Source organism: Carassius gibelio, chromosome A19, assembly GCF_023724105.1.
Source record: "Carassius gibelio isolate Cgi1373 ecotype wild population from Czech Republic chromosome A19, carGib1.2-hapl.c, whole genome shotgun sequence".
In the NCBI taxonomy this organism is placed as follows: Eukaryota; Metazoa; Chordata; class Actinopteri; order Cypriniformes; family Cyprinidae; genus Carassius; species Carassius gibelio.
In genome coordinates this window covers 29502756-29530459 of record NC_068389.1, presented here as the reverse complement: position 1 = coordinate 29530459, position 27704 = coordinate 29502756, and the positions used below count along the sequence as shown (strand labels likewise).

Here is a 27704-nt window from a genome sequence, read left to right as displayed (position 1 = left end):
GGCAGACAATACGTAAGAAATCGACGTCTGCTACTCGGTGTTCAAGAGCCTGCGTCCACTGATTGTTCAGAAGATGATTACAGGCCACTTCCACCAGTGTCACCTCCTACAAACCTCTTGTCATCTACAGTATCACCACCTCAGAGCGAAGCACCTGCCACTGGTGTTGTCGCTCAAACTGCCCAACCTGTAGTGACTCGTTCAGGGAGAGTTAGCCATCCTAACCCACGTTATCAGGACTATGTAACTGGTTAGATATGCCCGTCACAGTTATTACAGTGTTACCTGTTATACTGTTTAGTCATATGTTCAGTTGGTGAGTGTTAGCTTAAGGGAAGGGATGTAGTGTTGATAAATGTTATTTCATAGCTGATAAATGCTATAGCCTTTTAAGGGTGATGTTACATGGGAAGGTGGGTGTGGTCGGGGTACACCAGTGTGCACAAGTGTAAGCTAGAGAGAGAGCAGGAAAATAAACGAGGAACACGTTCGGTTAAATCCAGTCTGTATTGTGTCAGTTATTGACAAATCTACACTCCTCAAATGCTACTGACGTTAGAAAAGTGTACACAATATCGCATGTAACTTTAGAGACGGTCCCTAAATTTGAGACTCTCGAACGTCCAACGTCAAGCCACCTTTTCTTCTTTCTCTTTTCGGCACCAGAGGGATACATCCTTTTTGTGACATGGCTTATCATTTATTACAGTGATGCGCAATTGCGCATGACTCAAACGCTAGCAGACACAGCAGCAGTTGTCGGTAATTAATAATTTTCTTGTCTTGAATTATTAATTTATTTGTTCATTATTCATTTATATCACTTTTTTAAGTTATTTATATTTTTATTTATAGTCATTTCTATGGGCTGATAACCGCTGATAACGCCCCATTCAATCGAGTGATAACGTTCGAATTGGGTGGAATCACTCCCACCCAGCAATAACTCCTTGAAAAGACATCAAAAAGATGTCATTGGCAGACGTCGTTAAAATGTCCATCTTAATTCTAAAGCCTTACATTTAATTTCAAGAATACATTAATTATTAGGCTACATGAAAAATTAACAACCCGTTCTCATCAGTCTGCGTATAAATAACACGACTTTACACTTTCTATTTGCGTGTAATGCATACGCCAAATGCCATTTTTGCGTGCATATGATACGCCAATCCTTCCCATTAATTTCGGTGGAGAGCAGATGCGTCCAAATAACACGCATCATCTTCAGCGGCAGTGACGTCACCAGCGAGGCTCGTTCAGTTCACCTGATGCGCGTACACCTTCAAACAGGTAAGCAAGGGTAAATATATTTTTTTATTCTTCTTTTTGTAATGATATCACGTGGTTAAGCGTATTGTTTTAATTATTTCAGTATTTCTGCATCACGTTAGACAGGGCCGTGTTTTTAAAGGGCAGTTTATGCTCCAATTATGGGTCAGTGGGCTGCTCAGCTAGCCTACCATTGTCATTAGCCTAAGCTAACCTGTACTGTTTATAGACCTGTTGCAGTTTTAAATAAATTTATGATGTGACATATGGGTCTTCAGCTTTTAGACATGACTAATACAAGCACAACAAAGCACCCAACCCAATATCGCGTGATAATCGTGATCGTGTAAAAAGTCCACACATTTATCATATTTTTACAATACTAGCCTAACTTTTGCTTGACCACGTCATGTGTAGCCAATACACACACAGTAACTACAGCATATTTACCATGCTTCTCCTACTGTAACCGTAGTTTTACTCTGGACTTTGTAACGCACATAACCACGACATTTACTATGGGTTTACCATAGTAACCATAGTTTTACTCTGGTATTTGTATTTACTAACACACAATAACCACGACATTTACTATGGGTTTACCATAGTAACCATAGTTTTACTCTGGTATTTGTATTTACTAACACACAATAACCACGACATTTACTATGGGTTTACCATAGTAACCATAGTTTTACTCTGGTATTTGTATTTACTAACACACAATAACCACAACACTTACCAGGATTTTACCACAGTAACTGTTTTTACTCTACACTATTTGTAAAGCACAGTAACCACTAAGTTTGCCATGCCTTTAATATCTTTTTGTGATGTAATTGTAATTCAGTGTTTTTTCTGTCTTGCAGTTACGTCGGATTACATACTCCACAACAACCTGTAATCCAGCAGATCTTTAAAGAAGCCATCTCTTGTAAAATCTCTCTCTCTCTCTCTCTCTCTCTCTCGCTCTCGCTCTGCTAGAATTAACAGGGAACTTCAACTCCACGCTCCCAATGCTGATATTGAAGAAGCTGTCAAGGGGGCTGAACAAGTCCTTCAAAGGATCAACCCTTCACAGGTAATGTTGAAGACTCTTAGTTATAACTGATTTGCTTTAATGAACGCATCCTTATATTATGTGGTAATCAAATATTTTGGTCACAGATCATTTTAACACACTGTCTCAACATGTTTATATTTCAGGAAGGCCTGTCATGAGATTTGAATTTGACCATCTTGTGCATTTATGAAGAAGACCAAAAGCTGCGAAGGCAAACACTTCCAATGGTACGTCAGATACATTTTTCTCAGCATTTGATGTTTCTTAAATTTTGGTTCACTTAGCCCATCAGGAAGAACACTCAACAAAGAGCATGTTGTAGTAGTAATAATTCATCCAATAATCATATTATATTGCACAAGCGTACTTGTACAAAATTCTACAACTTTTACTCCTACTGCTGTTATTGGCCATTACCACAGCTCCCATCAGATTGTGCCCATTGTAAGAGTGTTCATATCATGAAGTTTAAATGAAGTCCATTGTATTCTTTATTAATCTTTACAAATTGGTGCCGCCTCTTCCTGTTTCAACAGTACATGATATCTGTCCACACCTCATAGTCTGCCTTTCTTTCTGTGGTGATGTTACTGAACACATCTGTCTTAGAAGCAAGAGAATGGAAATCCTAGTTTAACTTTTCAAGTGCTACACATCAGATCTTCAATGAATTTGGGCAATCAGATCACTTAAAGTTGTTCACACAAAGACCAATAACTATAATGAGAAGTATTTTAGCATCCACACCAACAGACAGTACTGTTCTCTTAAATCTCTTAAATGTTCCTCTCATTCTGTTAAATTTATACACACAATTCTGCCTTTCTCTGCCTTTTTCACTTCATCTTTATCCTGTACTCCCTCACTCACACATTCTTTTATGCTCTGTTGTAAGGCAGAAACTGAGAGTTTGCATGATGGCATTTTCTCAGACGCTGAATCTGATGTGAATAGATGAACTCAGGAGCCTACTAGAGTTGCCAAGGAACTTGTGCTTGAAGTATATAATTATATCTGCTTTATTTATATTTTTAAACAACAATAATGATTAAACATGGGGTCAATAAATATTTTCTTGTTTTACAGCTGAAGACCAGAAACGCAAAGAAAATCAGTCAAACCAGTCCTAAAGAAATGAGGAATGAACATGGACTTCTTGTGCCCCAAAAGAAAAGACAGAAAGGTGAAAAGTTTCACATTTCAATTTGTATGTCTGAATTCAATGCAGTTATGTGTGGTACAACATTGATGTTGATCTCTCAAAAGACTTTTCAAGTCCGCAGTTATAGTTTTTCACATATACATCTTTTTTATAGCTCCTAAAATGAGCAAATAAGCTGTGCATCATCTCTGGTGTTTGGGAAGGAAATGACTGAATATGGTGAGTACTGACACCTGCAACTGTATTCACCAACACTATTACTCTAGAATGGTTATTGCTGACTTATTGTTTTGTTTGTTTGTTTGAATTAAGATGAAGCCAATTGATGAAGATATCAATTGAATGGCCACCGAGTGCATCACTGCTACCTGAACCCATCAGTTATCTGCTGTGAAGACTGCATTCACAAACCGCTCTACTGCGACAGCTCAGATGTTACGGCCTGTAAAAGTAAACATCACAGCTAAACAACGAGAGCTAGTTGTGGTGGGATTCTTTTGGCCAATATCCCCAACAAGAATCAATGTTAAGTCCAGTGCAACAATTATAAATAAAAATACTATATATTGTTTATTGATTTACCATACCCTAAATACATGTTTTGGCCCTCCAGGACATCTAGACCAGGTGGAGTGTGAGGAGGACCGTCAGAGACTCCAGCCAGCCGAGCCATGGATTGCTCTCACTGTTACCATCAGGCAGACGTTATCACAGAACCTACACCAGCAGACAGTGAGACAAGTTCCTTTCACAGGCAATCAGACTGAACTGAACTCATACCAGTAAAACCATACACACCCCACCAACCTCATATGCCCTGCACTCTTATCAGTTATGCTGACTGGACTCAATATTATTATGCACCCTGACATTCTGTTTGCACTAATTCATACCGTGCTTTACTGCAGAGATGTATGTGTACTGTGATTATTATTGTTTTCAATTCATGCTCTTTGTATAGCATAATTTTTAACATATATAAGGGACTCAATTCAGGTAGATAACAATATATGTGTGTTGCATATATATATATATATATATATTCAGAATTTGTATTTCATATATATTCATGAATTAATTCATTTGTCATCCATACTGTCACGCTGCAGTCTGCACCCAAGACTTTCATCACCTGTATACTTGTGTTCATTGTATTTTGACAATAAAGATATTTGATTTAAATTAGTTACATGTCTTTTGTTCATCAGTTGTGCTGTAGGGTGCTGCATAACAACTGCAAAAAAAAATGTATGACATGGAAGATTAGGATATGTCCAGGACATGGACAAGCAAGAAGAGGAAGAAAAGCAGGAGAGCTCTAAAAACTTGATGTGATTCTTTGGGGCTCAAGACATTTCACCATGCATGCATTTGCATGGTTTCATCTGATTAGAAAAACATGGTTTTAACATAACCCATTTTTAATATTGTTAAAAATTGTATATCATTTGTCTTAATACACTACTTTAGTTGTCTTTATGTTGTATCCTCCAGTAAAGTACTGCACATGGTGTTGGATAATAAAGTAGGGTGAATATTCTATATTAAGAATGGTGTTTGGTAAATACACCATTTAATTTTGTAAACAATAGTTAAATGTGTTTTAATTAAGAAATGAACATTTGGTTACATTAATGACATTCAGTTAGATGAAGGGCAGGCTGAAAGCTGCATTAGAAGATACTGCATGGACTATAATGCTGCAGGAATTTCATGTACAACTGAAGGTGATGGACAAGGGAAAGATCAACATGAATCCAGTACTGTATAATAAGCAAGATGAGCATGCACATTACTGATGTTTAGTACCCGAGGAGGACAAATATGAGGAGTATTTTACACAGAGACACAAATTAGCTCTTAATATTATGATTCTTTGCATTGCATGAATTGTATGGCTTTGCACTATAAACTACACACTCTCTGTACCTTGTCTTAATGAATGACACATTGACACTGTGAAAGTACAATGAAGTGTCACAGTATGTATTGGTTGTTTAAATTGGTGTCTTTGTTTACTTTCAATACTGTATCCTTGCACCTGATATAATTCAATATTTGGAGCCTATTCCAAATAGGCACTGATGTATATTTTTATGGTTCTATTCTTATTCTAAGATAAACATGACTTACAACTTACATATTGGCAATTTGTTGAAAAGAAAAACTTAAAAATTATGACTCAGCACAGTCTGTTGTCCATGATGAGAAAAGGTATGTGTATGTTTTACTGCCCTTCCATCTTCAAGGGCCCAGTAGAGTCCCCTAGAAGAGCAAAAAAATGTAAATTTCAAATGGCTGTAAATCAAAGTCTGATTATAGTGTCAAAGAAAAAATTGGCAGGACAACTACTTATGCTATGCTAATTAAATAATGTTGGACAGAGTTTTCAATCATATATGGAAAGGTGGTATAAAGGTGTTTAAAAAAGTGCACTTAGTAAAATATCGAATTTCAGCCTGCCTCTTAAATATGTCATTAATGTTTGCACAATGAACATGTTTAGATTACCCTTTGTTAAACAAGATTGCATTTTCCCATTTTTTTAATTATTAAACATTTTAAACTACATTACCCATAAGTCTCTGCCATTCTATCGTTTGAACGCGAGTAATATTAGCGCTGGTATTTGGAGTTTATTGGAGTTGTGCTTAGGGTTAGGGTTACGATTTCGGTAAAGAGGTAATTTCTCACGACATAGCAACACTGCATTGTTAACTGAAGGTGTTACTGACGTAATAATTACAGTCAAACGGACTTTGCAACATTAAGCGGTTTATAATTTGGGTTAAAAGATAGTCCAATCACAGCGAGTTCTGCGAGAGCCAAGGGAACGTCAAAGCCAATGGCAACCCAGTTGAGCAGAGGCATCACACTAACTTGTACATATATGGTCATTTATGCCGGGAGCTTCCGGGTTCCTGTAGTGAATGGACAGAAGCTGCAGTTACCCTTATGCAGCAAGAAATACGTTGATTAAAGGTGTTTTTTTTGTTTTGTGTTTTAACGAGGGTATAATGATTCCCATTGTATTGAATAGGCTACATTGTTTACACTAATATTAGTGTACAGTACTTAAACTCAAAAGTTTGCATATACTGTGTGAAAAATAAATGTCAAAATGTTTCATTTGCTTAAAAAAACACCTCTGAAGATTATTTAAACACAATATTTTTCTACTACTCAATTTTCCTTCTGTAATATTTACAATGTATTTATAGTGTATTAAAGGTAAACAATTTATCACATCTACGTTTCATGGAAATGGACCCTAAAAACTTGCCATTCTTAGATCCACCAGTTGAACTATAGGAATAGAAAACAAACAAACAAACATCATGACATCAATCACTCATTGTCTAGTCATTTTACAGTGTTTATTGATATGTCAAACTTTTCGCAGATAAACATAGTACCCAGAACAGTCTCTCTCCAGTTTATTCCACTATGAAAAAAAAAGAAAAGTTGATAAAAAAAAAAAATGCATAGAGGTAACTAAGTGAAAACAAACAAACAAAATTGCAACAGAAACTCCCTTCAAAAAACATAAGTTTAATATTCAAAAATAAAAAGGGAATTTGTTTACAGAAATCCTGACAAAAGGTGCCAAAGAATAATCAAGGCTACAGTTGAAAATATATTGTTTTCTTCCCTTTATCAACCAAATAGGCAAAAATGATTAAGAACAATGCTCCAATATTTTACAATTATCACCTTTAAAAACATATATCCTGTAATCATTGTTTGCTTCTATTGTGAATAAATGCAAAACAAATAAATGGTTAATAATAATAATAATTATTATGAGTATATATATATATATACAGGAGTGCTTATAGTAGAGATTGGAGTGATGAATGTAGAGGAAAAATGAATACAAGCAGAAATGCTAAGACTGGAGGTTGGCAGTAAAGGACTGAGAGCAGATGTGTCACACAAGAGAGGAAGATCTGGAAGCTTTTGAATGGGCTGATATTGTGAAGAGTTGATGAAGAATGATTAAGTAATCTGTGAGAAATCCTGCAAGAAGAAACAAAGATAAATTATCACATTATGAACAACAAAAACACTGACAACAACAAATGGCAGAATACAACATACTGTAACTGCAGTGTTCATAGCAGTAATTGTACAGTATTGTCTGTTGGTGTGGATGCTAAAATACTTCTCATTATAGTTATTGGTCTTTGTGTGAACAACTTTAAGTGATCTGATTGCCCAAATTCATTGAAGATCTGATGTGTAGCACTTGAAAAGTTAAACTAGGATTTCCATTCTCTTGCTTCTAAGACAGATGTGTTCAGTAACATCACCATAGAAAGAAAGGCAGACTATGAGGTGTGGACAGATATCATGTACTGTTGAAACAGGAAGAGGCGGCACCAATTTGTAAAGATTAATAAAGAATACAATGGACTTCATTTAAACTTCATGATATGAACACTCTTACAATGGGCACAATCTGATGGGAGCTGTGGTAATGGCCAATAACAGCAGTAGGAGTAAAAGTTGTAGAATTTTGTACAAGTACGCTTGTGCAATATAATATGATTATTGGATGAATTATTACTACTACAACATGCTCTTTGTTGAGTGTTCTTCCTGATGGGCTAAGTGAACCAAAATTTAAGAAACATCAAATGCTGAGAAAAATGTATCTGACGTACCATTGGAAGTGTTTGCCTTCGCAGCTTTTGGTCTTCTTCATAAATGCACAAGATGGTCAAATTCAAATCTCATGACAGGCCTTCCTGAAATATAAACATGTTGAGACAGTGTGTTAAAATGATCTGTGACCAAAATATTTGATTAACACATAATATAAGGATGCGTTCATTAAAGCAAATCAGTTATAACTAAGAGTCTTCAACATTACCTGTGAAGGGTTGATCCTTTGAAGGACTTGTTCAGCCCCCTTGACAGCTTCTTCAATATCAGCATTGGGAGCGTGGAGTTGAAGTTCCCTGTTAATTCTAGCAGAGCGAGAGCGAGAGAGAGAGAGAGAGAGAGAGAGAGATTTTACAAGAGATGGCTTCTTTAAAGATCTGCTGGATTACAGGTTGTTGTGGAGTATGTAATCCGACGTAACTGCAAGACAGAAAAAACACTGAATTACAATTACATCACAAAAAGATATCAAAGGCATGGCAAACTTAGTGGTTACTGTGCTTTACAAATAGTGTAGAGTAAAAACAGTTACTGTGGTAAAATCCTGGTAAGTGTTGTGGTTATTGTGTGTTAGTAAATACAAATACCAGAGTAAAACTATGGTTACTATGGTAAACCCATAGTAAATGTTGTGGTTATTGTGTGTTGGTAAATACAAATACCAGAGTAAAACTATGGTTACTATGGTAAACCCATAGTAAATGTCGTGGTTATTGTGTGTTAGTAAATACAAATACCAGAGTAAAACTATGGTTACTATGGTAAACCCATAGTAAATGTCGTGGTTATTGTGTGTTAGTAAATACAAATACCAGAGTAAAACTATGGTTACTATGGTAAACCCATAGTAAATGTCGTGGTTATGTGTGTTAGTAAATACAAATACCAGAGTAAAACTATGGTTACTATGGTAAACCCATAGTAAATGTCGTGGTTATTGTGTGTTAGTAAATACAAATACCAGAGTAAAACTATGGTTACTATGGTAAACCCATAGTAAATGTTGTGGTTATGTGCGTTACAAAGTCCAGAGTAAAACTACGGTTACAGTAGGAGAAGCATGGTAAATATGCTGTAGTTACTGTGTGTGTATTGGCTACACATGACGTGGTCAAGCAAAAGTTAGGCTAGTATTGTAAAAATATGATAAATGTGTGGACTTTTTACACGATCACGATTATCACGCGATATTGGGTTGGGTGCTTTGTTGTGCTTGTATTAGTCATGTCTAAAAGCTGAAGACCCATATGTCACATCATAAATTTATTTAAAACTGCAACAGGTCTATAAACAGTACAGGTTAGCTTAGGCTAATGACAATGGTAGGCTAGCTGAGCAGCCCACTGACCCATAATTGGAGCATAAACTGCCCTTTAAAAACACGGCCCTGTCTAACGTGATGCAGAAATACTGAAATAATTAAAACAATACGCTTAACCACGTGATATCATTACAAAAAGAAGAATAAAAAAATATATTTACCCTTGCTTACCCGTTTGAAGGTGTACGCGCATCAGGTGAACTGAACGAGCCTCGCTGGTGACGTCACTGCCGCTGAAGATGATGCGTGTTATTTGGACGCATCTGCTCTCCACCGAAATTAATGGGAAGGATTAGCGTATCATATGCACGCAAAAATGGCATTTGGCGTATGCATTACACGCAAATAGAAAGTGTAAAGTCGTGTTATTTATACGCAGACTGATGAGAACGGGTTGAAATTAATTATATGCCTATTATTAGCCTATTAATAATTACTCTCAAAATAGGACAACTAACAAAAAAGTAACAACAAAACACATTGAATAATACGTCAGATATAGGCCATAAAACAACAACGAAAAAAATATATATATCTATTTAATATATATCTATTCATTTTTATCACCTTTGTCTGTTCATTATCATAAAAAACAGTAATTTAAACACAAACACACACTGCTCAGTTTTTATGTAGTAAAATCTGTACCGTTAAGTGTTATCACCTTAATGCCCTGATGTAAAACATTTTCTTTTATGTGGATACTGGAAGCGAGTGAAGTACGTAAATAATATTTACAGAAAAAAAAAAGATTTTGTTTGGAATGAGAGACCCAACTTTAGTTTCAGTTTCATTCTAGCCTAAAATGATCATTCATTTTGGCTTGTGAATTCATATCTTTTAATTATATTTTCTAAATACTTTTAAATTAAAAGGATTTGTTGTGGAGCGAGAGGAACTTAAATAGCCTAACTATGTTTACATTGTTTATTATTATTATTATTATTATTTATCATATGTTTATGTTCACTCGATTTCAGAGCCGCTAACTAGATGAAATAATACTGTGATAAAGATAAAGCATATTTATAATCATCAAGGATCCTGCAGACGTATGTTTTAGGAAGATTGTCCAGGGTTTATTTTTTACTCTTTTCTTTTTTCTGCCATCGTTCGACTCGGACACAAACACAAGATATTTTAATTTGATGAAGGTCATGGTGTTCTTCTTCAAAATATATTCTCTTAATAGTTCATTCTATTCCTCGCCCCTTTGGCAGATATCTTTGCTTGTGTTAAGAGAATGAATGTTATTCTGCAGTGTCTGGCTCACTCCACTCTCGGATAGTTCTGCCGTCTTTGCTGATCTCCATCCGAACACAGCGTTGACCTTCTTCACCAGCTCCTGACCGCCATCTCTGATCCTGCGTGCGATCTCAGAGATGTGTGTGTGTGTGTGTGTGTGTGTGTGTGTGTGTGTGTGTGTGTGTGTGTGTGTGTGTGTGTGTGTGCAGACCTGCGGAGACCCGGCTCTGACACACACATCCATCTGCAGATCTATATACGCTCCAGACAGCACCACGTCTCCGCTCTCCTTCACCTAGAGCCAGAAAAGATCAGCGCTAAACACACACTGAAGGACTAAACACACACACCGAACGCTTCGTCACCTTGCACTGGATGTGAATCATGTTCCCTTCCTTCCACATCTCCGTCTGCAGAGATTGTCCCGGATACACCGGCTTCACGAAACGCACCTGAAGCACAGATCAGGGTTATTAACAGAAATTCATTAATTAGATGATGTGCAATCAATTTGGACGGAGAATAAACATCACTATTATTGTGATAAATGAGAAAAGCATTGAATAGACATTACAGAAAGAATTTTTACAAATACATTTTTATATTAACCTTTGCATAAATAATACAAATTATAAATAATATTGAAATGATACTTTAAATATGAAACTGCGCCAGTAGGTGGCCGCGAGTGAGTCATTAAATCACTCAGAAATTATTCCGTAATGAAGGAGTCACTGAATCACTGACTGATTCGTTCAAAGCTGTAGATTAATTCAGTAATGAATCACCGCTGTGTGTTTCTCAGCTGTGAAACAGTGCTGCTGGTGTGAAATTGCTAAACTAAACCATACTTTGGGAGTTCATAGCGGGTTTGCAAATCATTTGAGTCAGTTCGGGAGTTCAAAGCGGGATCGCGAATCATTTGAGTCATTTCGAGAGTTCGTAGCGGGATCGCGGATCATTTGAGTCAGTTCGAGAGTTCGTAGCGGGATCGCGAATCATTTGAGTCATTTCGAGAGTTCGTAGCGGGATCGCGAATCATTTGAGTCATGTCGAGAGTTCGTAGCGGGAGCGCGAATCATCTGAGTCATTTCGAGAGTTCATAGCGGGAGCGCGAATCATTTGAGTCATTTCGAGAGTTCGTAGCGGGAGCGCGAATCATTTGAGTCATTTCGAGAGTTCGTAGCGGGAGCGCGAATCATTTGAGTCATTTCGAGAGTTCATAGCGGTTAGGGAACATCCAGGTGGACACACACACACACACACACACACACACACGGTGTCCAAACAACATCAAGGTCTTTATAAACTGTTACAGCACTTACTCAGATTGACAAGATTGCGGTTTGAAGTTTAGGAATTAGTTTTATTAATTTTTTTTAATGTTTATGTCAGTTTTAATAATTTTAGCATTTCAACTTTTTTGAAAAAAAAAAAAAGCTTTAATTCAATTACAGAAAACTGTTTTTAGTAGTTTCAGTCTTAGTTAACAACAATGACACATAGTTGGTTGCTTTGGGAATGAATTACTAGTTAGGAATAAAAGTTTAACTGTGTGTGCTTATTTTACATATTTATTTTTTTAAATAAAATGTAAAAATTATATATGTTTTGTACGAGTTTCTGTCTTCTGCTGAATGCTAAAAAGATGATGCTTTAAACACCAAACAGTTGATGGTACCCATTCACTTCCATAGTATTTCTTCCTGTAGCACAGAAGTCAATGGGTGCCGTTCACGAAACGCACCTGAAGCACAGATCAGGGTTATTAGCAGAAATTCATTAATTAGATGATGTGCAATCAATTTGGACGGAGAATAAACATCACTATTATTGTGATAAATGAGAAAAGCATCTAATAGACATTACAGAAAGAATTTTTACAAATAAATTTTTATATTAACCTTTGCATAAATAATACAAATTATAAATAATATTGAAATGATACTTTAAATATGAAAGTACGCCAGTAGGTGGCCGCGAGTGAGTCATTAAATCACTCAGAAATTATTCCGTAATGAAGGAGTCACTGAATCACTGACTGATTCGTTCAAAGCTGTAGATTCATTCAGTAATGAATCACCGCTGTGTCTTTCTCAGCTGTGAAACAGTGCTGCTGGTGTGAAATTGCTAAACTAAACCATACTTTGGGAGTTCGTAGCGGGTTCGCGAATCATTTGAGTCAGTTCGGGAGTTCAAAGCGGGATCGCGAATCATTTGAGTCATTTCGAGAGTTCGTAGCGGGATCGCGAATCATTTGAGTCATTTCGAGAGTTCGTAGCGGGATCGCGAATCATTTGAGTCATTTCGAGAGTTCGTAGCGGGATCGCGAATCATTTGAGTCATTTCGAGAGTTCGTAGCGGGATCGCGAATCATTTGAGTCATTTCGAGAGTTCATAGCGGTTAGGGAACATCCAGGTGGACACACACACACACACACACACACACACACACACACGGTGTCCAAACAACATCAAGGTCTTTATAAACTGTTACAGCACTTACTCAGATTGACAAGATTGCAGTTTGAAGTTTAGGAATTAGTTTTATTTTTTTTTTAATGTTTATGTCAGTTTTAATAATTTTAGCATTTCAACTTTTTTGGAAAAAAAAAAGCTTTAATTCAATTACAGAAAACTGTTTTTAGTAGTTTCAGACTTAGTTAACAACAATGACACATAGTTGGTTGCTTTGGGAATGAATTACTAGTTAGCAGTAAAAGTTTAACTGTGTGTGCTTATTTTACATATTTATTTTTTTAAATAAAATGTAAAAATTATATATGTTTTGTACGAGTTTCTGTCTTCTGCTGAATGCTAAAAAGATGATGCTTTAAACACCAAACGGTTGATGGTACCCATTCACTTCCATAGTATTTCTTCCTGTAGCACAGAAGTCAATGGGTGCCATTCACGAAACGCACCTGAAGCACAGATCAGGGTTATTAACAGAAATTCATTAATTAGATGATGTGCAATCAATTTGGACGGAGAATAAACATCACTATTATTGTGATAAATGAGAAAAGCATTGAATAGATATTACAGAAAGAATTTTTACAAATAAATTTTTATATTAACCTTTGCATAAATAATACAAATTATAATATTGAAATGATACTTTAAATATGAAACTGCGCCAGTAGGTGGCCGCGAGTCATTAAATCACTCAGAAATTATTCCGTAATGAAGGAGTCACTGAATCACTGACTGATTCGTTCAAAGCTGTAGATTCATTCAGTAATGAATCACCACTGTGTGGTTCTCAGCTGTGAAACAGTGCTGCTGGTGTGAAATTGCTAAACTAAACCATACTTTGGGAGTTCGTAGCGGGTTCGCGAATCATTTGAGTCATTTCGAGAGTTCGTAGCGGGTTGGCGAATCATTTGAGTCATTTCGAGAGTTCGTAGCGGGATCGCGAATCATTTGAGTCATTTCGAGAGTTCGTAGCGGGATCGCGAATCATTTGAGTCATTTCGAGAGTTCGTAGCAGTTAGGGAACATCCAGGTGGACACACACACACACACACACACACACGGTGTCCAAACAACATCAAGGTCTTTATAAACTGTTACAGCACTTACTCAGATTGACAAAATTGCAGTTTGAAGTTTAGGAATTAGTTTTATTATTTTTTTTTTTAATGTTTATGTCAGTTTTAATAATTTTAGCATTTCAACTTTTTTGAAAAAAAAAAGAAGCTTTAATTCAATTACAGAAAACTGTTTTTAGTAGTTTCAGTCTTAGTTAACAACAATGACACATAGTTGGTTGCTTTGGGAATGAATTACTAGTTAGGAATAAAAGTTTAACTGTGTGTGCTTATTTTACATATTTATTTTTTTAAATAAAATGTAAAAATTAGATATGTTTTGTACGAGTTTCTGTCTTCTGCTGAATGCTAAAAAGATGATGCTTTAAACACCAAACGGTTGATGGTACCCATTCACTTCCATAGTATTTCTTCCTGTAGCACAGAAGTCAATGGGTGCCGTCAACGGTTCGCTCTCAAAAAAACATCTTCTTTAGTGTTCAACAGAAAAAAAAAACACTTGTTCAGGCTGAGGAAGAGTAAACGATCGCATGATTTGATTGTTTGATTCCTCTCACACAAACAATACAGTTATATGAGTGTTAATCTAAACTGTGTTTGAATATGAAGCACTTTGTGTGTGAAGACATTTGTCAATCAACCAATCAGCTGTCACTCGATTTCAGAGCCGCTAACTAGAATAAGATCACAGCTACTTTTAATTTCAGTATAAATATGGAGTTGAACACAAGGCTTGATGAACTAATACTTTGATAAAGATAAAGCATATTTATAATCATCAAGGCTCCTGCAGACGTATGTTTTAGGAAGATTGTCCAGGGTTTATTTTTTACTCTTTTCTTTTACCTGCCACCGTTCGACTCGGACACAAACACAAGATATTTTAATTTGATGAAGGTCATGGTGTTCTTCTTCAAAATATATTCTCTTAATAGTTCATTCTAATTCTCGCCCCTTTGGCAGATATCTTTGCTTGTGTTAAGAGAATGAATGTTATTCTGCAGTGTCTGGCTCACTCCAATCTCGGATAGTTCTGCCGTCTTTGCTGATCTCCATCCGAACACAGCGTTGACCTTCTTCACCAGCTCCTGACCGCCATCTCTGATCCTGCGTGCGATCTCAGAGATGTGTGTGTGTGTGTGTGTGTGCAGACCTGCGGAGACCCGGCTCTGACACACACATCCATCTGCAGATCTATATACGCTCCAGACAGCACCACGTCTCCGCTCTCCTTCACCTAGAGCCAGAACAGATCAGCGCTAAACACACACTGAAGGACTAAACACACACACCGAACGCTTCGTCACCTTGCACTGGATGTGAATCATGTTCCCTTCCTTCCACATCTCCATCTGCAGAGATTGTCCCGGATACACCGGCTTCACGAAACGCACATGAAGCACAGATCAGGGTTATTAACAGAAATTCATTAATTAGAGTTCATTAGAGTTAATTAGAGAGTTCATAGCGGTTAGGGAACATCCAGGTGGACACACACACACACACACACACACACGGTGTCCAAACAACATCAAGGTCTTTATAAACTGTTACAGCACTTACTCAGATTGACAAGATTGCGGTTTGAAGTTTAGGAATTAGTTTTATTAATTTTTTTTAATGTTTATGTCAGTTTTAATAATTTTAGCATTTCAACTTTTTTGAAAAAAAAAAAGCTTTAATTCAATTACAGAAAACTGTTTTTAGTAGTTTCAGTCTTAGTTAACAACAATGACACATAGTTGGTTGCTTTGGGAATGAATTACTAGTTAGGAATAAAAGTTTAACTGTGTGTGCTTATTTTACATATTTATTTTTTTAAATAAAATGTAAAAATTATATATGTTTTGTACGAGTTTCTGTCTTCTGCTGAATGCTAAAAAGATGATGCTTTAAACACCAAACAGTTGATGGTACCCATTCACTTCCATAGTATTTCTTCCTGTAGCACAGAAGTCAATGGGTGCCGTTCACGAAACGCACCTGAAGCACAGATCAGGGTTATTAGCAGAAATTCATTAATTAGATGATGTGCAATCAATTTGGACGGAGAATAAACATCACTATTATTGTGATAAATGAGAAAAGCATCTAATAGACATTACAGAAAGAATTTTTACAAATAAATTTTTATATTAACCTTTGCATAAATAATACAAATTATAAATAATATTGAAATGATACTTTAAATATGAAAGTACGCCAGTAGGTGGCCGCGAGTGAGTCATTAAATCACTCAGAAATTATTCCGTAATGAAGGAGTCACTGAATCACTGACTGATTCGTTCAAAGCTGTAGATTCATTCAGTAATGAATCACCGCTGTGTGGTTCTCAGCTGTGAAACAGTGCTGCTGGTGTGAAATTGCTAAACTAAACCATACTTTGGGAGTTCGTAGCGGGTTCGCGAATCATTTGAGTCAGTTCGGGAGTTCAAAGCGGGATCTCGAATCATTTGAGTCAGTTCGTGAGTTCGTAGCGGGATCGCGAATCATTTGAGTCATTTCGAGAGTTCGTAGCGGGTTCGCGAATCATTTGAGTCAGTTCGTGAGTTCGTAGCGGGATCGCGAATCATTTGAGTCATTTCGAGAGTTCGTAGCGGGATCGCGAATCATTTGAGTCATTTCGAGAGTTCGTAGCGGGATCGCGAATCATTTGAGTCATTTCGAGAGATCGTAGCGGTTAGGGAACATCCAGGTGGACACACACACACACACACACGGTGTCCAAACAACATCAAGGTCTTTATAAACTGTTACAGCACTTACTCAGATTGACAAGATTGCAGTTTGAAGTTTAGGAATTAGTTTTATTATTTTTTTTAATGTTTATGTCAGTTTTAATAATTTTAGCATTTCAACTTTTTTGAAAAAAAAAAAAAAAGCTTTAATTCAATTACAGAAAACTGTTTTTAGTAGTTTCAGACTTAGTTAACAACAATGACACATAGTTGGTTGCTTTGGGAATGAATTACTAGTTAGGAATAAAAGCAGTAAAAGTTTAACTGTGTGTGCTTATTTTACATATTTATTTTTTTAAATAAAATGTAAAAATTATATATGTTTTGTACGAGTTTCTGTCTTCTGCTGAATGCTAAAAAGATGATGCTTTAAACACCAAACGGTTGATGGTACCCATTCACTTCCATAGTATTTCTTCCTGTAGCACAGAAGTCAATGGGTGCCGTCAACGGTTCGCTCTCAAAAAAACATCTTCTTTAGTGTTCAACAGAAAAAAAAAACACTTGTTCAGGCTGAGGAAGAGTAAACGATCGCATGATTTGATTGTTTGATTCCTCTCACACAAACAATACAGTTATATGAGTGTTAATCTAAACTGTGTTTGAATATGAAGCACTTTGTGTGTGAAGACATTTGTCAATCAACCAATCAGCTGTCACTCGATTTCAGAGCCGCTAACTAGAATAAGATCACAGCTACTTTTAATTTCAGTATAAATATGGAGTTGAACACAAGGCTTGATGAACTAATACTTTGATAAAGATAAAGCATATTTATAATCATCAAGGCTCCTGCAGACGTATGTCTTAGGAAGATTGTCCAGGGTTTATTTTTTACTTTTCTTTTACCTGCCACCGTTCGACTCGGACACAAACACAAGATATTTTAATTTGATGAAGGTCATGGTGTTCTTCTTCAAAATATATTCTCTTAATAGTTCATTCTATTCCTCGTCCCTTTGGCAGATATCTTTGCTTGTGTTAAGAGAATGAATGTTATTCTGCAGTGTCTGGCTCACTCCACTCTCGGATAGTTCTGCCGTCTTTGCTGATCTCCATCCGAACACAGCGTTGACCTTCTTCACCAGCTCCTGACCGCCATCTCTGATCCTACGTGCGATCTCAGAGATGTGTGTGTGTGTGTGTGTGTGTGTGTGTGTGTGTGCAGACCTGCGGAGACCCGGCTCTGACACACACATCCATCTGCAGATATATATACGCTCCAGACAGCACCACGTCTCCGCTCTCCTTCACCTAGAGCCAGAACAGATCAGCGCTAAACACACACTGAAGGACTAAACACACACACCGAACGCTTCGTCACCTTGCACTGGATGTGAATCCTGTTCCCTTCCTTCCACATCTCCGTCTGCAGAGACTGTCCCGGATACACCGGCTTCACGAAACGCACATGAAGCACAGATCAGGGTTATTAACAGAAATTCATTAATTAGATGATGCGCAATCAATTTGGACGGAGAATAAACATCACTATTATTGTGATAAATGAGAAAAGCATTGAATAGACATTACAGAATGAATTTTTACAAATACATTTTTATATTAACCTTTGCATAAATAATACAAATTATAAATAATATTTAAATGATACTTTAAATATGAAACTGTGCCAGTAGGTGGCAGCGAGTGAGTCATTAAATCACTCAGAGATTATTCCATAATGAACGAGTCACTGAATCACTGACTGATTCGTTCAAAGCTGTAGATTCATTCAGTAATGAATCACCGCTGTGTGTTTCTCGGCTGTGAAACAGTGCTGCTGGTCTGAAATTGCTAAACTAAACCATACTTTGGGAGTTCGTAGCGGGGTCGCGAATCATTTGAGTCAGTTCGGCAGTTCAAAGTGGGATCGCAAATCATTTGAGTCATTTCGTAAGTTCGTAGCAAGTTCGCGAATCATTTGAGTCAGTTCGAGAGTTCGTAGCGGGATCGCGAATCATTTGAGTCATTTCGAGAGTTCGTAGCGGGAGCGCGAATCATTTGAGTCATTTCGTGAGTTCGTAGCGGGAGCGCGAATCATTTGAGTCATTTCGAGAGTTCGTAGCGGGATCGCGAATCATTTGAGTCATTTCGAGAGTTCGTAGCGGGATCGCGAATCATTTGAGTCATTTCGAGAGTTCGTAGCGGGATCGCGAATCATTTGAGTCATTTCGAGAGTTCGTAGGGGGAGCGCGAATCATTTGAGTCAGTTCGAGAGTTCGTAGCGGTTAGGGAACATCCAGGTGGACACACACACACACACACACACACACACACACACGGTGTCCAAACAACATGAAGGTCTTTATAAACTGTTACAGCACTTACTCAGATTGACAAGATTGCGGTTTGAAGTTTAGGAATTAGTTTTATTAATTTTTTTTAATGTTTATGTCAGTTTTAATAATTTTAGCATTTCAACTTTTTTGAAAAAAAAAAAGAAGCTTTAATTCAATTACAGAAAACTGTTTTTAGTAGTTTCAGTCTTCGTTAACAACAATGACACATAGTTGGTTGCTTTGGGAATGAATTACTAGTTAGGAATAAAAGTTTAACTGTGTGTGCTTATTTCACATATTTATTTTTTTAAATAAAATGTAAAAATTAGATATGTTTTGTACCAGTTTCTGTCTTCTGCTGAATGCTAAAAAGATGATGCTTTAAACACCAAACGGTTGATGGTACCCATTCACTTCCATAGTATTTCTTCCTGTAGCACAGAAGTCAATGGGTGCCGTCAACGGTTCGCTCTCAAAAAAACATCTTCTTTAGTGTTCAACAGAAAAAAAAACACTTGTTCAGGCTGAGGAAGAGTAAACGATCGCATGATTTGATTGTTTGATTCCTCTCACACAAACAATACAGTTATATGAGTGTTAATCTAAACTGTGTTTGAATATGAAGCACTTTGTGTGTGAAGACATTTGTCAATCAACCAATCAGCTGTCACTCGATTTCAGAGCCGCTAACTAGAATAAGATCACAGCTACTTTTAATTTCAGTATAAATATGGAGTTGAACACAAGGCTTGATGAACTAATACTTTGATAAAGATAAAGCATATTTATAATCATCAAGGCTCCTGCAGACGTATGTTTTAGGAAGATTGTCCAGGGTTTATTTTTTACTCTTTTCTTTTACCTGCCACCGTTCGACTCGGACACAAACACAAGATATTTTAATTTGATGAAGGTCATGGTGTTCTTCTTCAAAATATATTCTCTTAATAGTTCATTCTATTCCTCGTCCCTTTGGCAGATATCTTTGCTTGTGTTAAGAGAATGAATGTTATTCTGCAGTGTCTGGCTCACTCCAATCTCGGATAGTTCTGCCGTCTTTGCTGATCTCCATCCGAACACAGCGTTGACCTTCTTCACCAGCTCCTGACCGCCATCTCTGATCCTACGTGCGATCTCAGAGATGTGTGTGTGTGTGTGTGTGTGTGTGTGTGTGCAGACCTGCGGAGACCCGGCTCTGACACACACATCCATCTGCAGATATATATACGCTCCAGACAGCACCACGTCTCCGCTCTCCTTCACCTAGAGCCAGAACAGATCAGCGCTAAACACACACTGAAGGACTAAACACACACACCGAACGCTTCGTCACCTTGCACTGGATGTGAATCCTGTTCCCTTCCTTCCACATCTCCGTCTGCAGAGACTGTCCCGGATACACCGGCTTCACGAAACGCACATGAAGCACAGATCAGGGTTATTAACAGAAATTCATTAATTAGATGATGCGCAATCAATTTGGACGGAGAATAAACATCACTATTATTGTGATAAATGAGAAAAGCATTGAATAGACATTACAGAATGAATTTTTACAAATACATTTTTATATTAACCTTTGCATAAATAATACAAATTATAAATAATATTGAAATGATACTTTAAATATGAAACTGTGCCAGTAGGTGGCAGCGAGTGAGTCATTAAATCACTCAGAGATTATTCCATAATGAACGAGTCACTGAATCACTGACTGATTCGTTCAAAGCTGTAGATTCATTCAGTAATGAATCACCGCTGTGTGTTTCTCGGCTGTGAAACAGTGCTGCTGGTCTGAAATTGCTAAACTAAACCATACTTTGGGAGTTCGTAGCGGGGTCGCGAATCATTTGAGTCAGTTCGGCAGTTCAAAGTGGGATCGCAAATCATTTGAGTCATTTCGTAAGTTCGTAGCAAGTTCGCGAATCATTTGAGTCAGTTCGAGAGTTCGTAGCGGGATCGCGAATCATTTGAGTCATTTCGAGAGTTCGTAGCGGGAGCGCGAATCATTTGAGTCATTTCGTGAGTTCGTAGCGGGAGCGCGAATCATTTGAGTCATTTCGAGAGTTCGTAGCGGGATCGCGAATCATTTGAGTCATTTCGAGAGTTCGTAGCGGGATCGCGAATCATTTGAGTCATTTCGAGAGTTCGTAGCGGGATCGCGAATCATTTGAGTCATTTCGAGAGTTCGTAGGGGGAGCGCGAATCATTTGAGTCAGTTCGAGAGTTCGTAGCGGGATCGCGAATCATTTGAGTCATTTCGAGAGTTCGTAGGGGGAGCGCGAATCATTTGAGTCAGTTCGAGAGTTCGTAGCGGTTAGGGAACATCCAGGTGGACACACACACACACACACACACACACACACACACACACGGTGTCCAAACAACATGAAGGTCTTTATAAACTGTTACAGCACTTACTCAGATTGACAAGATTGCGGTTTGAAGTTTAGGAATTAGTTTTATTAATTTTTTTTAATGTTTATGTCAGTTTTAATAATTTTAGCATTTCAACTTTTTTGAAAAAAAAAAAGAAGCTTTAATTCAATTACAGAAAACTGTTTTTAGTAGTTTCAGTCTTCGTTAACAACAATGACACATAGTTGGTTGCTTTGGGAATGAATTACTAGTTAGGAATAAAAGTTTAACTGTGTGTGCTTATTTCACATATTTATTTTTTTAAATAAAATGTAAAAATTAGATATGTTTTGTACCAGTTTCTGTCTTCTGCTGAATGCTAAAAAGATGATGCTTTAAACACCAAACGGTTGATGGTACCCATTCACTTCCATAGTATTTCTTCCTGTAGCACAGAAGTCAATGGGTGCCGTCAACGGTTCGCTCTCAAAAAAACATCTTCTTTAGTGTTCAACAGAAAAAAAAACACTTGTTCAGGCTGAGGAAGAGTAAACGATCGCATGATTTGATTGTTTGATTCCTCTCACACAAACAATACAGTTATATGAGTGTTAATCTAAACTGTGTTTGAATATGAAGCACTTTGTGTGTGAAGACATTTGTCAATCAACCAATCAGCTGTCACTCGATTTCAGAGCCGCTAACTAGAATAAGATCACAGCTACTTTTAATTTCAGTATAAATATGGAGTTGAACACAAGGCTTGATGAACTAATACTTTGATAAAGATAAAGCATATTTATAATCATCAAGGCTCCTGCAGACGTATGTTTTAGGAAGATTGTCCAGGGTTTATTTTTTACTCTTTTCTTTTACCTGCCACCGTTCGACTCGGACACAAACACAAGATATTTTAATTTGATGAAGGTCATGGTGTTCTTCTTCAAAATATATTATCTTAATAGTTCATTCTATTCCTCGCCCCTTTGGCAGATATCTTTGCTTGTGTTAAGAGAATGAATGTTATTCTGCAGTGTCTGGCTCACTCCACTCTCGGATAGTTCTGCCGTCTTTGCTGATCTCCATCCGAACACAGCGTTGACCTTCTTCACCAGCTCCTGACCGCCATCTCTGATCCTGCGTGCGATCTCAGAGATGTGTGTGTGTGTGTGTGTGTGTGTGTGTGTGTGTGTGTGCAGACCTGCGGAGACCCGGCTCTGACACACACATCCATCTGCAGATCTATATACGCTCCAGACAGCACCACGTCTCCGCTCTCCTTCACCTAGAGCCAGAACAGATCAGCGCTAAACACACACTGAAGGACTAAACACACACACCGAACGCTTCGTCACCTTGCACTGGATGTGAATCCTGTTCCCTTCCTTCCACATCTCCGTCTGCAGAGATTGTCCCGGATACACCGGCTTCACGAAACGCACCTGAAGCACAGATCAGGGTTATTAACAGAAATTCATTAATTAGATGATGTGCAATCAATTTGGACGGAGAATAAACATCACTATTATTGTGATAAATGAGAAAAGCATTGAATAGACATTACAGAAAGAATTTTTACAAATACATTTTTATATTAACCTTTGCATAAATAATACAAATTATAAATAATATTGAAATGATACTTTAAATATTAAACTGCGCCAGTAGGTGGCCGCGAGTGAGTCATTAAATCACTCAGAAATTATTCCGTAATGAAGGAGTCACTGAATCACTGACTGATTCGTTCAAAGCTGTAGATTAATTCAGTAATGAATCACCGCTGTGTGTTTCTCAGCTGTGAAACAGTGCTGCTGGTGTGAAATTGCTAAACTAAACCATACTTTGGGAGTTCGTAGCGGGTTCGCAAATCATTTGAGTCAGTTCGGGAGTTCAAAGCGGGATCGCGAATCATTTGAGTCATTTCGAGAGTTCGTAGCGGGATCGCGAATCATTTGAGTCAGTTCGAGAGTTCGTAGCGGGATCGCGAATCATTTGAGTCATTTCGAGAGTTCGTAGCGGGAGCGCGAATCATTTGAGTCATTTCGAGAGTTCGTAGCGGGAGCTCGAATCATTTGAGTCATTTCGAGAGTTCGTAGCGGGAGCGCGAATCATTTGAGTCATTTCGAAAGTTCGTAGCGGGAGCTCGAATCATTTGAGTCATTTCGAGAGTTCGTAGCGGGAGCGCGAATCATTTGAGTCATTTCGAGAGTTCATAGCGGTTAGGGAACATCCAGGTGGACACACACACACACACACACACACACACACACGGTGTCCAAACAACATCAAGGTCTTTATAAACTGTTTTTTTAGCACTTGTTGGCCCTTTTGCCTTCTGTCTGCGGTCCAGCTCACCCCTAAACCATCTGGATTGGGTTCAGGTCTGGTGACTGTGGAGGCCAGGTCATCTGGCGCAGCACCCCATCACTCTCCTTCTTGCTCAAATAGCCCTTGATGCCTTCAGTGTGACTCTACAATTTCCATAGTCATGAAAATAAAGAAAACTCTTTGAATGAGAAGGTGTGTCCAAAATTTGGTCTGTACTGTACATAACACCACCACATCCATCCATACATAACAAACCACATCCATCCCCCACACTTTTGAAAAGCTTGCTACGCCCCTGACTGCCGCACACACTTGAATAAACGGAGACACGCCCACAGTGCGTCTTCGTGTTTACAGTGGTCGGCTTCCACCAATCCTACAATGCGTCGCTGCTGCAAACAGGTTAGGCTGCACTTCAGTCAAAATTAATTAATAAAAAAAAAAGTAACGGACAATGCACCATTTGGTAACGGTAACGGAGTTAATTTATTTAAAAGTATTACAGTTACAGTATTAGTTACTGTTAAAAGTAACTGCATTACAGTAATGTGTTACTAATTCGGTAAACATACATGGAAAAATAAACCACTGTTTCAAAATGTGTGTGTCTGCATGAGTGTGTGTAATGTGCGTTATAGATCAAAATGTCGAGCATCGTCAAGTTTTTTACATTATTTGACTAATTAATTTAATAAAATAGAAAATCTTGAGGGAAGCGACGGGGAATTAATCTTTATAAGTCAGGTGTTGTCTTCACAACTAAACCACTCTATTCCCAGAAAAAGACAGATCTGAAAACTTAAATAAAATGTGTTTCTTGAGCTGAGATTGATTCTGATGATTTTCTATTATATATATATATATATATATGTGTGTGTGTGTGCGTGTGTGTGTGTGTGTGTGTGTGTGTGTACATGTATATATTCTACTTAAGGAGCTCATTAATTAGACACAGTTTGGAACTCATGTCCACCATTTTTTTTGTGTTGTGTCATTAGTTGTGTCTTAATTTGATTAATAATTATTACACAAATAGTATTTTAAAATTACATTTCAAATTGTTTTATTTTACTCTTTAATTTACTATTAATTTATTCTTCATTTTTTCACCCTTGATATTGCATATTCTTCTTGCTATTATTAACCTATTGTTGTTCAGTTTTTTATTATGGTATTATTCATATTATACATAAAATGTTATGCTATTATGAATCTATTATATCACATACCGGTATGTTATTGTACCGTTGTACTCGCTTTTCATATTATTTACTTTACTTTAAGTTGTACTACATATACTTTTTAATATAACATGTCACTTTTTCTATATTCTACTGTGCACTGTATCAGTGATATGTTCATCTTCACTGGATCCATCCTCATCAGTTACATGTTATTATTTGTTGTGGAGTTCATCTGTAGGCTATAGTGCTAGCAAAATGAAAAGCAGACTACAAGTGTGTCAATTTTTGATTTGTATTTACTTGTTTTATTACATTTTCTCAACGATAGTAAATTATTAGTGTTTAAAGATGTATTATTTAGATTTTATCCCAGTATTGTGTTCTGACCTGAGACACAAGAAAGAGAGAAAAAAAAAAAGAAAGAAAAATGTTGGGATTGAACACAGAGAAAGCAATGAGAAAAACAACTACATATCATGTAATGTACGTTCAAATTACATTACATGAATATGTCACAGTTATACTAAATTAACAGATTTGTAAACCGAAAAAAGTGACACAAATGTGAGCTTTCAATTAATAATTTTCCAAACCTAACTAAATAACTGGAGGCAAAGTTTTTTTTTTAAACTGCACGTAGATCACAAACCTCTGAAATCGGTTGATAAGTGTGAACGTTATCGTGTTTTTAATCAGTAAAAACCGCAGCTCCGCAGTTTTAAGGCAGTCTTGCCCTCACTAACATGGCGGACGCGATGACGTATCGCGGCAACGGCTCAAAGCGGCCGATGAGGCGTCTAGGTATTTATGACCTCATTACCCTACGGACAAAGAAATGTACAATAAATAAATGATTTTAAAAAATGTGGAAATAAATAAATACATAAATGTGAAAATAAAAGAAAGAAATGTAGAAAAAATACATACAAATAAAATTATAAATATTTTGTACTTTTTTTTACTTTGTATATTTACTCATTTATTAAATTAAATTAAATTTATGCATTTAGCTGACGCTTTTATCCAAAGCAACTTACATTGCATTCAGGCTAACCATTTTTATTTGATGATATTTCTTTATTTCTAAATATGTCAGCGGTGGCATTCCATAGCAGTCATGTCCTCATCTCTTATATAAAACACCTGTGATTCACAACTCCTCGCTCTTACAGGCTTGTTGATCTAGATGATGCAATGCTCTCAGTGCCCTTTGCTGCTGATCTTAGAGAAATAAACTGCTGCAGAAAAATCCAGGTGTCATGCAAAATGACCAGCGTCAGACCAGCCAATGAACTATACAGAAACTTTGAAAGATACACAAATTAAAAGGCAAAACAAAAGTATAGAATACTCATTCTATTCTTTTGCTAATTTAAGTAATTCCCTGTATTGTTTTGCTGTTATTGTTTATTTGAAACAGACAGGAGATGATGAAAGCTAATAATTAATAATACTCTTAATAATATCAACCTTAAATATATATGTAAAAAAAGATCTTAGAAAAACAAAAAACAAAGAAAAGATAAATTATTCTATTTGTTTACCTTCGTTTCGTGTGAACCGCACTTCTGCTCGACGCCGCGGTCCCTTTAAGCGTTGCCTGGGCGAGCGTTTGTGTCCGGTTCTGCTCTGCGCATGCGCGCGGAAGACTCGTTCGTCATGGCGCATTACAGAGTGAGTAAACAAAATAAACTCCAGACTGAGCCGCTTCAGAGTTTTAATACTCCGCTGTTGACAAGTTTATTCCAGTGAAGCTGCTTTGAGAACAGATTAAATATTCGTAGATATCGTGTGGCTTTAATGGACGCAGGATCTGCGCGATGTCTGAAGTGTTTTTAGTAACGCTGACATAACATGTGTGCCGGGAATCACTTTAACCCAAAACTGTCTGTCTTCGCCTTCAGCAGAATATAATTTACTCTGTTATCTAATGAAACAGCTCTTTAAGTGTGCTTCAGCCGTGAGCTCCAGCCTGAAGAGCTGAAGTAAGATTTGTTTGTTACTCTTTAGGCTCCCGAGTCGAAGCGAGAACAGTTCAGGAGATATCTGGAGAAGAACGGGGTCCTCGACACTCTCACCAACGGTAAGAAGAAGAGGAAGATAGTGTGTGTGTGTGTGTGTGTGTGTGAGAGAGAGAGAGAGAGAGAGAGAGTGTGAGAGAGAGAGAGAGAGTGTGTGTGTGTGTGTGTGTGAGTGAGAGAGAGAGAGAGAGAGAGTGTGTGTGTGTGTGAGAGAGAGTGAGAGAGTGTGAGTGAGAGAGAGAGTGTGTGTGTGTGTGTGTGTGTGAGAGAGAGAGAGAGTGAGAGAGTGTGTGTGAGAGAGAGAGAGAGAGAGAGAGTGTGTGTGTGTGTGTGAGAGAGAGAGAGAGAGTGAGAGAGTGTGTGTGAGAGAGAGAGAGAGAGAGTGTGTGTGTGTGTGTGTGTGAGAGAGAGTGAGAGTGTGAGTGAGAGAGAGAGAGTGTGTGTGTGTGTGAGAGAGAGAGAGAGAGTGTGTGTGTGTGGCTAAAAATCTTCGACAGCATTATCAAACCAA

The 27704-nt window shown here is 37.4% G+C and overlaps 1 protein-coding gene and 2 long non-coding RNA genes across 9 annotated transcripts in view; 2 read left to right on the top strand and 1 right to left on the bottom strand.

The window, feature by feature from the left end:
• The first annotated feature begins 1065 nt into the window (after positions 1-1065).
• LOC127935215 (uncharacterized) lies at positions 1066-4471 on the top strand. Of its 4 annotated transcripts, XR_008148006.1 has the most exons (8): positions 1066-1293; positions 2142-2353; positions 2479-2562; positions 2872-3335; positions 3422-3518; positions 3652-3716; positions 3810-4022; positions 4111-4471. It is a non-coding gene; the product is annotated as an uncharacterized LOC127935215 (long non-coding RNA). The 4 variants fall into 4 exon arrangements; XR_008148008.1 differs by having other exon boundaries at positions 2257-2353; positions 3810-4471; XR_008148007.1 differs by having other exon boundaries at positions 3810-4471.
• Positions 4472-6860: 2389 nt separating this feature from the next.
• Positions 6861-11022, bottom strand: LOC127935216 (uncharacterized). Of its 4 annotated transcripts, none has more exons than XR_008148010.1 (4): positions 9648-11022; positions 8374-8585; positions 8165-8248; positions 6861-7517 (listed from the first exon to the last, which is right to left on the bottom strand). It is a non-coding gene; the product is annotated as an uncharacterized LOC127935216 (long non-coding RNA). The 4 variants fall into 4 exon arrangements; XR_008148012.1 differs by having other exon boundaries at positions 8374-8470; XR_008148013.1 differs by having other exon boundaries at positions 9658-11022.
• A 15739-nt stretch (positions 11023-26761) lies between these two features.
• Positions 26762-27704, top strand: part of mycbp (MYC binding protein) — a 3819-nt gene continuing 2876 nt past the window's right edge. Inside the window, exons 1-2 of the mRNA XM_052532893.1 lie at positions 26762-26846; positions 27183-27255. Of these exons, the coding sequence (XP_052388853.1) occupies positions 26808-26846; positions 27183-27255 (112 nt within the window). The 5' untranslated portion in view covers positions 26762-26807. The remainder of the gene's footprint in view (positions 26847-27182; positions 27256-27704) is intronic.